Source organism: Dermochelys coriacea, chromosome 10, assembly GCF_009764565.3.
Source record: "Dermochelys coriacea isolate rDerCor1 chromosome 10, rDerCor1.pri.v4, whole genome shotgun sequence".
NCBI classification, from domain to species: domain Eukaryota; kingdom Metazoa; phylum Chordata; order Testudines; family Dermochelyidae; genus Dermochelys; species Dermochelys coriacea.
The window spans coordinates 82,023,868-82,038,464 of NC_050077.1; the positions used below are offsets into that span (position 1 = coordinate 82,023,868).

Sequence of the window (14,597 nt, forward strand, 5' to 3'; positions counted from 1 at the left end):
GATAAAGACCATAGTCTGTGCCAACCTCCCATTGACAGATCTGCTGGGGACCAAGGCATTTATGTAGTCCTAAATTTATACCCAGATCAAGGGACCATACTTAAGGCTGAAATTCAGCCCACTCCACTGAATCTGTTTGATCACCCTAGTTTACAGCCCTCACGAGGCTACATGGTTCTGCCATCACAACTGTATTATTGTTGTCCACATTGCTGAAGTGTCTTTAGGAGTATGTTCTGGGCAACTATCCCACAGCGTCTCAGTCAAGGACTATGGCTCTCTCTTCTGCATCGGATTGAGATTTCTTATGCAAAGCCCTCAAGAGTCGCTATGGGTGTCTAACTTCACAGAGAGACAATGTGGGTGACGTAATATTGTTTATTGGACCAACTTCTTGGAGACTTCCTATGGTGTTGCAAGTTGATGTAGCTTCCTGATTAATAAAAGGTCATAAGCATGGTAGTATGGAGATCTTGCTCCTCTTTGTCGTCCTCTCCCCAAGAGTCTGGATGAGTAAAGTTATGCCGCGCAGGGAATCCCTTATCACGCTTGCAGAGTAATAGGAGGGCTCATGTTTCTCGCAGTTCACTGTAAGCCCAGTAACTACTGTTGCTGTGATTCTGTTTGGAAGAACTCGCATCTGCCTGACCACTGTCCTCATCCAGATAGCCAACAGGGTCCTGAGCTCCCCTTCCCACTGGCATGTTGGCTCGGCTTCTCCATAATGGCAAGACGATTGGTGGGTGGGTTGTGTGTATCCAGGCAGTGGTGCGAGCGATATGCATGGTCGTTCCAAACTTGCCAAGGTTTATGGGTAGCATAGTCAAGCACCCTAGGATACCTTACACACAAGCACTAGTCGGCTACCACAGGCTCACAGAGTCAGACCAAATAGCTGTTCTTTCTTCCTTTTACTCTCAAGAACAACCATCTCACAGTGACATTAAGGTAGGTAGCTGATTTTACTCTGCAAAAACTGTCCCCTTTAAAGTATAACATGTTTTAAAAATGCTAATTACTAATGAGTGGGTTTGTAAGCATGATGAGCTTTATGCAATATAACATGGCATTCAATTCATTTAAAATAATACATCCAGTGTTTGACATGAACACTCCATTCCAACTGACAAGGAAGGTGTGGCCGGGCCTTGCAATGGGAAAAACCTGTTCAAACATAAATACTTCAATCTAATAAGGCAATACATTGCTCCTTAAAGGCTAGCAGTGCTGATTCCAGTGAGCCCAAAAGTGATCCAGGAAAATGTAAGCTGGAAAAGCTTGCCTGCTTCCCTACCGATGCAGTCTCGTCATTCTGAAATTCAGTAGTCTGCAAGAGGAAGGGTGATGGTGTGGATGAATTCTTCATATTTCACAATCCCATTTGGTGCAATGTTAGCTTCTCTTAAAAGATCATCCACTGTAAATAACAAAATGTAACCATCTCAGTTCAACTTATTTTAGGTACTGTGTCATCTTCCTTCAATTTCCTTTATTTAAATGACTGTTAAAAATCTGACTTTTGTTGTTAAATCAAAATTTGAATTAGTTACTTGAAATATTAGTGGCTGATCTATACTGAGTTCAGAGTTTGGCATGGAGAGGTGGACACTCACTGGAAAACACAAGCACAGAGGATCATTCTTCAGCTGACATAAATTGTAGTTCTACTAAAGCCCATGGAGTTCAGCTGACTTGCACCAAGTGAGGATCTGACCCACAGGCCTTACCTACATAGGAAATGTTCACCAGTTTAACTTTAACCAATTTTTAAATTGGGGCAATCCCTGTGTGGACAAACTTATTTCAGCGTGAGTGGCTTATTTGGGTTTAATTTAAACGTATTCCCTATTGACTTCAACTAAACCACACTTAAACCAAAATAAATGTCCATGCTGAGGATTGCACTGCAATTTAAGCCAACAAAATTGGCTTAAATTCACACCTTAGAAATGCCAGTGCCATTTTGTCCTATGAACAGGCCTTCTGTGTTTGAAACCAAGAGAAATTTCATTATGGCTTTAGAATTCTGGTTATAATATAGCTCTAGCAATGCAATACTGAATGGTGTGCTAGGGATAAATTGCCAATCCAATGTCTTCGGGGGACAGTGATGCAATGCTGATGCTTTTCACCAGGGCTGTGCTAAAGTCTTGGCAACACATCGAATGTTCTGACATTCAGTATTGGACACCACCCCCTCCTTCCCACCAAATTAAGCAATTCAAATGGGCAGTAGATATATCAAATAATAAAGTGCCAGTCAAACATGTTCACAGAAGAGACAGTATGAGAAAGTGCAACCGCAATGTCATATTGTACCAAGAAAGACAAGGTGGGGGAGGGAATATCTTTTGTTGGACTAACTGCCGTTGGTGAGAGAGACGAGCATTTGAGCTTAGAGAGAGCTCTCCTTGTGACCTAAAGAAGAGCTCTGTGTAAGCTTGGAAGCTTGTCTCTCTCACCACCAGAAGATGGTCCAATAAAAGATATTACCTCACCCACCTTGCATCTCTAATATCCTGGGACCAAAATGGCGCATTGTACCAAATCACTACAGGAGACTTTGACATCTTTCTCTTCTCAAATGGCAGGAAGGAAAAGGAATCTAGTTGCTTGCCTATTTCTTCAGTAGGTGTTAAATTAATATTAAAATCTAGTGACTTTGTATGCTGTCTAGTTGTAGCTCTGTGTGGCTCAAAAGCTTCTCTCACCACAAACCATTGGTCCAATAACAGATATTATCCTCCCCACTTTGTTTATCTAGAGATTTTGTGGCAGATGTTGTTTTGGGCAACCATTCCATACCTTTTTAAGGTCAGAAAGGACCATTAAATCGTCTAGTTTCTCCTGGATAACACAAGCCATATCATTTCAGTTTGTGCAGGGCGTGAACAGGTGAACCTGCACTCTGATGTTCATTATTCCCCTTGGGAAAGCTGATGGGGGTAATTAGACAATCAGGCTGGATGGGAGCCAATTAGCCCATCAGCCCAAGGCTGATAAAGAGGCAGGAAGGAAGTGCCAAGGAGAGGGAGGTGAGCCCAGTTACATAGAGGCCTCAAGGCAGGGAGACCTCTGTTCCCCTCAAGTCCTGAGGAGAGGGCTAGAAAGCACAGTTGGTACTATAGACTGCTGCACAGGGATTGTTGTGCAAACTCTGAAGGCACCACCACTGGAGTCCATGTAATTTCTGGGGGAAGAAGGCAGGTAAGGAGCCGTGCCGTGTGATGGAGGGATTGTCCACCTGGATTCCACTCTTGGGGGATGTCTACACAGCAAAGGAAAACCCTCTGGCTTTGGTGCTATATCATTGCAGTGTAGACATCCAGACTCAGACTGGAGCCTGAGCTCTGGGACACCCCCCCTCCTCCCCCCCGGGTCCTAAAACCTGGGCTCTGGCAGTGAAACTGCCCTACGAGCCCGAGTCAGCTGGCACAGGCCAGCCGCGGGTGTCTAGTTGCTATGCAGACATTCTGTCGGTGTGCATTTGCCCTGTATGCCTAGGATCAGACCCTTTTGACCAGCTGTGTGTGTTGGGGCCACACCTGCACCCTCCAACCCAAAAGCAGAGTGGGTCCAACTGTCCCTCTGTTCCCTCTTACCTCCCAGGACTACAAGAGTGGAATCCATCTGGACAACACATCTTGCAGAACCATGGTTACTGTAAGGTAAGTAACTGTTCTTTGTGTGATCAAGAGATCTAATACTTCCACTTTCAAACAAGAGACTATCCTCACGGTAACCATGCATCTTTAAAAACGGATAAACTTCAAACCCACCCCAGCCAGAGCAGAGCAGCATTTTAAATACTGCACCAGGGTAACTTTTGTTCATTCCTTTCTGGAAAATGGAAAATAATATTTTGCTGGAGATGAAAGCTTTTAAAAGCCCACTTTAAGCAACACCACAAATGAAGCCTCATGCCAGTAATTACTGAACATAGCGGATGCTTTTGAAATTGAGTCCATTGCAGCATGAAATATTTATTGCAGCTTAACAAGCTGGAGTTCATTGTGTCAAGCCAAGGTCTTGAGTGGATTCCTTATTCCACTGCCTGCTTCACTAAAATCTATAGTGCATTGTAATTTAGCTGGCAAACTGTGTGTCTGCTCTTGAATGTGAAGTGCCTAGGATGTACAGAACAACCTAGGATGTTTTTAATTCTGGCTAATGTCTCCAGAATTTGTTTCACTGTTTTTGTTCAGCTTTAACAATAACTTGAGTTATAACTAACCTGTTTTAGATGCAAAAACGTGCATGAACTGCTATTCCAGAATACTCTAACTGGGTTATGTAAAGAGGCGCTGCCTTGTTGAGACATCTCCCTGAAAACTGGTTTAGTTAATGATGGTAAATGGAGGGAGTGTTGCTAAACCTGTACCCATTCAATTTAAATTCCACTTTAGCATTAAGAAGGGCAGTTCTTGTGCCAGTGAAGAACCTGGGGATGTGCTCACAAAGTCTGTTGACTTGGGTTTTAAGCAAATTTTACCAAATCTGCCAGACTCTAGATGGGTCTTTTTAAAGTTCCTAATGTGAGACAGTAGTGAGGACTCTCCGGACTGGAGAGTGAGGGAGCACTACGCTCCCTTTGGTGGGTGGAGCCAAATCCACCCCACCCCCTCACCAGAAGTACAAGGATGGGGCAGGAAGTATAAAGGGCTGACCGTGTCTGGGTCGGCGTGTTGCGGCTGGATCCCCACTGACCCAGTGACAGACCCCTCTGCCGCTGTAAGGGCCCTGGGCTGGAACACGGTGGAGTAGGGCGGGCCTGTGTCCCCCTGGCACCCCAGCCCCGGGGTGGCCGACTCCCCACCTTAGGCCAGGAGGCCTGTGCTTCGTGAACACCCCTGCCAGCACCCTAGACTGCCTGCTGGGTGCTCAATCCTTGTTGGAGCCCCCTAGACTGGGTGGGTGCTCACCCCTACCTGAACCCCGAGACGATGCGTGTTTGCTGGCTGCCAGAGCCCCAAGCTTGGGCTAAAGCCTGCTCCCTGCACTGCCCCGCCCCAAAGGGCTTGGGCTATTGACTGTGTTTGGCTGCCGCAGACTTGGAGACATAGGCTACAGCCTGTCGTCGGCCCGACCCCATTAATGGGTATCGGCCTCAGCTGAGAGGCTGCGGGCTAGAGACTACATCGGGCGCTGTGCCGCCCATGGGTAGGGACAGGAGCCCCAGACTACTGTGGTGTGCTTGCCTCTGCTGGATGGCCCCAGAGCCACAGACCACGTGGGACTCTCCCCACCACCTCGGTGCAGCCCGAGCCTGAAGACAACTGCCCCTGACAACGAGGCAGAGTGGAGAGCAAGGAACCACGACGGAGAGGGATTGGGTAACTTCAAAGCTAGAGAGCCTCTTTCCTGGAATATGGCAAAATGCACCCGAGTTTTGAGAGAACTGCAGCCAAATGTGAAGTGTGCAGTGGATCCATTTTTGAGTAATAAAGTATCATGAGCATTTGAACTACCTAGCGTGATGGCATTTGGCAAATTTCTCTGCCTATCTCCAAAAAATGGCTTGTGTGATTTCTCTTAAATTTAGACCCCCCACCCCCAAAAGCTTCTGTCCACAGACAATGCATATGACATTTTGAAGCAGAAAAAGCTTTTCAGAGGATTGTAAAAAGCTGAGGTAAAATCAGTCCCATAAAAATTTCTTCAGATCATTTTTGATGCCCCCTGAGAGTTCTTGTAATTGCTGGTGGCAGATTTTTGACTAAGGATTGGGGCAAGATACCTCCTTTGTCTGGCCAGATTTACTGCTTCCCCGTCTGGCGATGGCAGGCCTGAGTAATCAGCCCCCATCATGGCAAGGTTTGCCTTTCCCCTTCTGTGCTCCCTTGGTTGTACTTTAAGAGTAGGCCTAAGGGTTGATCTGCCACCAAAAAAAAGGAAACAGTCTCATAAACAAAGAAAACCCGGGGAGGTACCTTTCACTGCCTCCCTCCTGGTGCAGGGTGTCGCCTAATTAACGGGTTTATCTTTTCTGCAGGTGTATCCCAAGAGTGTGACTCTGTTCTGACTATCTACTGCCAGGTGAGTAACTCCTCTCTACTTCTTCCTAGCCTCCAGCCAACTTTAACCTGTGATGAACAAAATATTTATGGAGAATAAGGCAGCGGCTTGTTTGTGATTTAGATCAAAGTCTTAGCTTGGGGCTATGGAGCGGTATGTGGCCCTTTGTGATTTGGATTGGCTCTCCTCTCCTGCCTCACATAAGAAAGGTACCGATGACTAGCTGGATCAGAAGGGAGTCAAAAGAAAAGCAAAAGATTACTGAGTTGCTCTTTGCAGCTTCACACAGTAATATCCTAATGCAACAATGTGTGGCATTAGTGTGATGACCGAGAGTTGTGACAACACAATGTCATAATGCAATCTCATGACACAATGTCAGCACACTGTGCCGTGATTGGATTATGACCCCCTGTGACTTGGCTCTACCATGAAGCGTGTGCCCCAGCCCTTCGAGGTTGAAGATCACTGACGGAGGCAGGTCACATGCTACCCACCCACAGGTGTTTGTGATCTCATCTCTGACTCCCGGGGGGGGTTGGGTTGAGGGAGAGGAGGGGGTTAGAAAGGCGTTGAACTTATGCTGCCCTTTGATGCTGTACCTTCGTCCTCTGAGAGCTTTTCTCCGAGCCTGGTGAGTTTAGCTCTCAGCTCAGAAGCGGTGATGAAACCCTTCTTCTGCTTGTCTGTCATTGCCAGGGCTGCCATGATTTCCTTCTCAGGGTCTTCCTGCTGCCTTTGCCTGTACATGATGGTCAGGAAAGTGGAAAAATCCAGTTCTGCCTTTCTGTCTGGAAAGCAAACAAAGCAACAAACGTTCTTGTTTAGCTAGGGGCATATACATGCCCCATCAGCCCAGCCTCCTCTGGCCTTCGCTCTTCCCCTTTCCTCTGAGAGCTCGGCCTACTTCCCTGAGCTAGATTCGTTGTCTCTTCTTGTTTGTACGCACCAGATCCAGGCAGTCAGTCTCTCACTGAGGCCCTGCCTTGCAGGGCTGTTCCACAGACTGATGCACTCTTACTCCTTGGCAATCCTCATCTTACGAACTAGGAATTGCCTTGCTTCCCTTCTGAGACCCTCACGCTGTGCTAGGTCTGTGCCGTGTCAGTGAGGTGAGATGTCCACCTTCAGGCCGTTAGCAAGGGCTTGCCTGAATCCCACCGAGCTAGGAGGCTTCTCAGCGTGCTAGCTAATGGCAAGGCCTTTGGATCCCAGCATGTGGTGATAAGGATCAGGGCTGTGTAGGATTAATTGAGGGTCTGGTTCTTCACGGGTCTGATGGGTGTTTAAAACAAGTATTAAGGGCACCTAGCGTTCGGGGCGGGCGCCCTCCTTGTGCCCAGTACGAATTGAAGGAATCATTAAAACTGGTGCTGCTGCTGCCTCCACCCGAGTACACTGCCAGGTGCCACGTCATAGGGGCACGTCTGGGGAGTAACCATTGTCCCAGGACAAGGGCCTGAACCAAATTTCAGCTCATCCGTGTATAGGTGCTCCCCCTGGTCATTGGAGGAGCCCGGTCTCTAGCTATAACAATTCTGTAGCCTTATCAGACGCTCAGAAAGCCCCTGCCCCACAATGGCTTGGTGCAGACCACCTCAGTTCATGACTCCTCTTTGACCCCCATTCTGTGCTTTTTAGAGACAATTGAATAAAACGGCTAGAGCTGAAAATGACCTTTTTTGTTCCCTTCCTAGCCCGGTTTGAGGGGGACTCTGATCTCAGGAGGGCTGCAGCTCCACACAACTGTGACAGCACAGGGTTCTTAAGTGTGTGTCTCCTTTCCCCACTCCTCCTGATGTCCTTATGGCACCGTTTTGATACCTGTGCTTGACTTGTCTGTGAAGTCTTCTAAATGTGCCCTTCCTATCCATCATCCAGCACATCTGACCACTCTTGTGCCCAAGTTCTGGTTACCCTGCGTTGCCTAGGGTGTCTCATCTTAGACCCCAATCTACCTAGATTCCTGCCTTGCTCATTTTTATTACTATAGTGTCTCGACAGCAGAAAAGGTGAGTCTTAGCAAATACCATCATGTCCAACTTCTTCCTCTTCTGCTAGTTTGGGTGGGGTCCTCCTTGTTGAACATTTTAGACTTACTTTTCACTTGGTTATTGTCAGATTGAGAGCTCTACATGTCACCTGCCTTGTTTTAATAATCATCACGGTCCAGATTTATTTTACTTACCAATTTTATGCCCTTGAAGATGTCTCTCTACCTCTCCTAGAGTTGGGCTGGTTCCCAAGCACCGCATCACTGTGATCAGGTCACTGGCATTTATCTTGCCTTTCTGTTTCTTATCGTATAGAGAAAAGCATTCCTTGAATTCTAGTTTAAAAACAAAAAACGATGTGTGTTGCCATCCAATATTGCCTTAGTTTGAAAGTGAAATTTCCCTGCAGTCTGCTAATCAGGAGGAAAAAACAGCTAGACTATTTAAACCTGCAAAATGACTGACTGACTTGGTCAGAGTTTTAGCTCTTCCAGCATTTCATGAACGCTTGTAGCTAAAGCATCAAATGACTACCTGAACAGTGTGTGTGTGTGTGTGTGTGTGTGTACACATACGTACTAGACCTTTCCAAAGGGGAGAAGGGAGTAGAGGAAAGAAGCTGTTGAGGCTTGTCCTTAAATTCAGCTCCTGAATTTATGGTCAAAGTGGTGGATGGCCTTTTTCTTCTAGCTTCTCTAGTGGCTTATAGTGCAGCTAGCTCCCATCACAGAAATGTAGGGTTGGAAGGGACCTCAAGAAGTTCTCAGTAGTTCTCAGTCATGCTGGAAGAGCATAACGAGTGGGGTCCCATAGGGATCAGTTCTGGGTCCGGTTCTGCTCAATATTTTCATCAATTATTTAGATAATGGCACAGAGTACATTTATAAAGTTTGTGGACCATACCAAGCTTGGAGGGGTTGCAAGTGCTTTGGAGGATAGGATTAAAATTCAAAATGATCTGGAGAAATGGTCTGAAGTAAATAGGATGAAACTCAATAAGGACAAATGCAAAGTACTTTTGTTTAGGAAGGAACAATCAGTTGCACGCATACAAAATGGGAAATGACTGCCTAGGAAGGAGTACTGTGAAAAGAGATCTGGGGGTCAGAGTGGACCATAAGCCAAGTATGGGTCAACAGTGCAACACTGCTGCAAAAAAAACCCGAACATCATTCTGGGATATATTAGCAGGAGTGTTGTAAGCAAGACACGAGAAGTAATTCTACTCTATTCCGTGCTGATTAGGCCTCAACTGGGTGTTTAAGGCTTAATCAGCACGGAGTAGAGTAGAGTTCTGGGCGCAACATTTCAGGAAAGATGTGGACAAATTGGAGAAAGTCCAGAGAAGAGCAACAAAAATGATTAAAGGTCTAGAAAACGTGACCTCTGAGGGAAATTGAAAAAATTGGGTTTGTTTAGTCTGGAAAAGAGAAGACTGAGAGGGGACATAAGTTTTCAAGTACACAAAAGACTGTTACAAGGAGGAGGGAGAAGAATTGTTCTTCTTAACCTCTGAGGATAGGACATGAAGCAATGGGCTTAAATTGCAGCAAGGGAGGTTTAGGTTGGACATTAGGAAAAACTTCCTCACCATCAGGGTAGTTAAACACTGGAGTAAATTGCCTAGGGAGGTTGTGGAATCTTCATCATTGGAGATTTTTAAGAGCAGGTTAGACGCACACTTGTCAGGGATGGTCTAGATAATACTTAGTCCTGCCATGAGTGCTGCGGACTGGACTAGATGACCTCTTGAGGTCCCTTCTAGTGCTATGATTCTATGATCCTGTAACAGTGGTGAGACGTTAGGGAGTCTCTAGATGGTCCTGGGAACAAACCCCTGTTTGGAGTAGGAGTACAAAACCGTGAATTCCATAAACCCTAGCAACTCAAGCCTCCTTTAATATATTCAGACTAATGAGCTATGGAGTTCTTGAGCTCCTAAACATTCATCAGAGCGGCAAAGGATCTCTGCTTGGGAAATAGCTTTTTAAACACTTAACTGTCTCAATCTACTGGGTGGAATACTAATGAGAAGAGGACGGTGGTGTTGAAACAATTGACCGACATTCTCTGAACAACTAAGAGAAACCTACAGAGACAAACGGCTCACTTCCCTGACTCCTTTTCCCTCCGATTCCCAAAGGACCCATGACTGGATGACAAGCCAAAGGAAATGAACAAAGGGAAAATAGGGAACTAGACACACCGTGCTCTGATGTCATTTTAAATTGTACTGAAAGAAATCAGTCGTGACGCTGCGACCTACCAAGCCAAAATACAATTCTGTGGGGGTAGGGGTGATCTCTGTGGTAAGGTCCATGTTTTTTGTTTGTAGAGCACTTACCACAATGAGATCCTGGCCCATGACCAGGGCTACGGCAAAACAAATATATGCACTAGTCTTGCTAACCTTTTCCCCACCCTCTTCCCAATCTTCTCATGATGGAAACAGAACTCAAGATTAACGCTGCCCTGAGACGAATGGGAGCAGTTCTCCTATGCTTTGTTGTGTATGGAGATTCTGGCAGACATTCACTGTGTCGGCTTGCATTCAAAGGTTCCCCTGACAGTTTTAAGGGATAGAAATAAGAGTTTAGATTCCGGGCAGAGGCTGGAGTAAAGGTGAAAACTTCACAGCCATGGAGTTATAGAAAACAGATGGCTGGTTTGAGAAGATGGTTAAAACCTTGCCCCAGCTATGTGAGGATCTGGCTAGTAGCCGATTTCATTAAGACGACTGAGACAGTATGGACCTGTCTCCATAGATTAGGCTAAAGAACAGTCAATGGTGAAGATGGATCCTGAATTTCGAAAGGTCAGCTCCTTTATCTAATAAAGTGAGTCTGGATTTTAACTAGTTGGGCTGATGGAGCAGGCCAGTGCTTTAGCAATAAGCGAGCTTCCCTATTGCTTTCCAGCAGCCTGATCTCTGTGCTTTCTGTTGCACAATTAGGTAAGTCTGTATGTTGGTTTTTGCAGGCTGGTTACACTCTGCTGTTAATTAGCGCTGTAGAGTGCAGCTGGACAGATTTTGATCCAAGTGCAAAGACTGAGCAAAAGCAAGTCCATTGCAGAGATTGGGGGTAGAAGCCAGCTTTCAAATCCCAGACCTCCATCCAACCACTGGACCCATTGCCTTTGCCTATTACATATAGACCTCCTCAGCACCCATTGAATTGTTTGTTTAGGGTTAAGTGCTTTTTTAGTTTGTGCAACCAGGCTTTTAAATATGGACTGACGTGTGTGCGACTCCCTGTCAAAAATCCCCCCTGCTGAATTTTCCAGCAGCAATAATTAGTGTCTGTAGGGCTTTTTCGGTAGCACTCTTGCTTCTGGGCTGGAGCATCCTTCGTTCAAGTCTCTCACCAGGATCAGAGCTCGCGCCCATGTGGCTGGGGTGCCCTGTGGGGAGGGGGAGGATATGCACAGTGTTCAACGCCCATCCTTTGGATGAGATGAAGACTCTCGTGCCTTGTGGGGACTGTGAAACTTGCTCGCTGTGTGTGCGCTTTGCCTTGGCCGATGGGCCATGCTGCTCTTCCCAATGTACCTTCTGAATTTGAACGTTGGCATGGATGCCGTTTATTCCCTGGAGAAGGAAGAGCTGAGGTAGGTTTTACACTGGGGCTATGCTAGTCAGACCCCCAGCAGTGGTCTAGCCTATCCCGGGGGGGGGGGGGGTGGTTAGGCCATGCAATCCCAGGCCAAAGGCGAACCCAGACCCTGCTTGGTCTCTAGAGGTGAAATCCTGGCCCTCTTAGAGTGAATGACTTCGTGGGGCTAGGATTTCACCCCGAGAGATAATGCCAGCAATGTGCTGGGTCATTGTTTTGAGAAATGCAAGGTGTGTCACACAATGGGGGCCTGGTGGAAACGCGTCCTCTTTAGTTCTTTTTACTTCACTCACAAGCATTTGGAGGCCTTGCCCTGAGACTAAGTGATAAGAAACTGCGCTCTACTGACCTCGGCCAGTCTGCAGACAGAGCGGGTGGCTGCTGCTGGCCCTAGAGGAGACACCACTGACCCACCTGCTGTCGTGTGCGCGCGTTAGTTCTGCTGTGTTTTGTGAATTGCATTCTGAACTGCATATTGTTTTCTAAAAATAACCTTAGCAGCAGATCCCGCTGTCCCGGGCAATGGGAGCTTATAGGCTGCCCTGTTGGCTACTTGGTCCTGACACACACCAGCGTTAGACTTAGTAATTTGTACAGTGCCTTGAGCTACCTTGAGGGTGGCAGGGGCTATGTAGAGCCCAACCTCTTTCTATCCCAGGACTGCTCGTGATGGGGATTGGATTGTGACGAGCTCTTTCCTGGAGTTAAAGTGCAGGGTTTTGTGACTGGCTGAGTGGACAATGCCACGGAGGTACCTTCCCTGAGACCAGCTCCAGCTAAGAGACGTGCTCCAAAGGGCAGGAGCCTGTACCCGGGGTGTAAGGAGACCTGTCCTAGTTGTATCTGATTCTCCTTTCAAAAGACGCTTCCGATAAACAGCTTGGGATCAACTGATTCTGCTCAAAGGCCAAAGTTTTGCGTGCCCCGCCCCCAGTGCTTTCCTGGTGTGTCAGGGTGAAGAATTAAGTGGTGTGGGGGGACTTGCTCAGAGATGAAAGATTTCCAGTACTTCTCAGAGCTGGCTCTGCAGCTCTTCCCTAACCTGACTTTCTCCCACCCTTTCTGATCCCCCTCGCCTGCCATTATTGTGCAGGGCCAGCGGCAGCTGCTTGCTGTATGCCATTCGCTCCCCCAGGTATCCCCTGTCTTAGCTGTCTGCCTACCTACCTCTCCAAATCAGCACCCTCCAATCCTTGGGCCTGCTCCCCAACCCCGGGTTAATATCATCAAACCAAGGTTTCTATTTTGCCTCTGATTCAAGGATCCCGCTGCTCTTTCCAAGCTTTACAGTACTGCGTCAGTATCTCAAATTATTGCTTTAAATATCCTCTCCCTTATTTGTCCAGAGATGTAATGTTAAAGGATTGGGGGCGGGGAGTTAAACCTCTTTCCCCATGAAATCCAGTGTTCTTAGTTTTTAAGAACGATACATACAAATGTTTTGTAAGATATTCCAGTTTCTTGCTCCCTTTCCTTTGCTATCCCAAACCGCACCCCACCCCCAGCAGCCGACTGCAGAGAGGACGTCTCCGGCTGACTGCGTCTAATGTTCCCTTTTAAAAAACATTAGCTAGCAGAGACAGTTCACCTCAAGAATTATGAGAATGTTAAACAACGAAGTAAACTCCCCAGAATGAGACCCTTTAATGAGAAACGCTGTTAGTGGTAAACTTGTTAAACTGATCCTGCTCATTAAAAAGCAACGGTACATACCATTAATTTGATCCTGGGACAGAAATTTTGCCTGTAGCAGAAAAAGGAAGGAGGGGAGGAAAAAATGTTCAGTTTCTGAATGTAGCACAATAAGGCACGTTTCAAATAGATCAAAAACGTTTGTCACTCACCATTTGCTAAGGAATCTCCCCCCCCTTTATTTTAAAACAGCTGGTCAGAGTCCGTCCCTGTGTTCTCCTACTTTTCGATATGATTAAGGGCTAAAGTCCGCCAATCCTGGGTGGAGAGTGGTAGGAACTGTAATAAATACCCTGCTGCCATGGATACAAGACCTGATCCATGCTGTGGGTTGGATTCCAACTACCAGCAACAGCTGTTAATCAGATAGGCACACACACTTGTTCTAATAAAAAGATTTCTCCTGCCACAAGCTTACAATTTCAGAATTCTTGAAGGAGCGTTTATAAAGGAGCAGGAAACCGGGGGCAGACTCTTCCTCTGTCTAATTTGAGGTCGCCTTCAGCCTTAGATCAGACTCAATAATGAAACAACTCCAGGTTGAGTATAAAAGGCTTGGTAATCCCCAATAGATTGCAATGCACCTCATGCTGTGCTTAAATACCACCACTTAGAGACAAGCCCACAGAATCACTAATATCTAATGAGGTTGTTTAGAAGGGACAGAAGGGGGTATTTATTTATATATAATTCACTCTTGATAGGTTTTGCTGCTGGGCAAGAGAGGAAGTTAGATTTTGAATTGTGTACTCTATGAGCAAATTGCAACAGGTTTTGCTCTGTAAATGATGTTGATGTTTATATCCCAACTGGCCAGTTGTTCAAAAGGTGACTAGAATTAGACTTGTCTGCTCTTAGGGTGTATAAAGGAGGATTGAAAGATGTGCTTGGTTTTGGGTTTTTTTTTTAAACATTGCAAAGGTGGCATGTCTTATCTGCCCCTAAATGCTCTGTGGAAGTCTAGATAGTAGATTTGACATCAGAGAAAGGGGAGGTGATTTTGAGACTGTTTAAAACAGACAAGAGAGTTTTAATATTTAGTTAATGAAACCACTTGGAGCAAACATCCTTCAGGATTGAAAGTCCCCTTCCCAGCTCTCTGCTTAGGAAAACCCATAGATATATATTCCTAAGAAGGAAGATAGATATAAATATAAAAATATAATATGGGGGGAGGGGTCAGAAAAAATATTGAAAGTGATGGGGGGGAAGATCTATGTCCAGGCCTTTACTATACATTGTAAAGAAACACACAAAGCTACAGTCTCAGGGTTGGTTGAAA

General features: G+C 46.2%; 1 protein-coding gene and 1 long non-coding RNA gene across 2 annotated transcripts; one reads left to right on the forward strand and one right to left on the reverse strand.

Annotated features, from left to right (window-relative positions):
* Positions 1-652: 652 nt before the first annotated feature.
* CALML4 (calmodulin like 4) lies at positions 653-13,756 on the reverse strand. The gene is made up of 5 exons (XM_038420456.2): positions 13,468-13,756; positions 13,337-13,367; positions 8,204-8,344; positions 6,618-6,806; positions 653-1,417 (listed from the first exon to the last, which is right to left on the reverse strand). The coding sequence occupies exons 1-5, from the start codon at positions 13,468-13,470 to the stop codon at positions 1,320-1,322; spliced, it is 462 nt and encodes a 153-aa protein (XP_038276384.1). The 5' UTR covers positions 13,471-13,756; the 3' UTR covers positions 653-1,319.
* Positions 2,335-6,038, forward strand: LOC119862924. The gene is made up of 3 exons (XR_005295431.2): positions 2,335-3,207; positions 3,610-3,668; positions 5,993-6,038. It is a non-coding gene; the product is annotated as an uncharacterized LOC119862924 (long non-coding RNA).
* Positions 13,757-14,597: the final 841 nt, after the last annotated feature.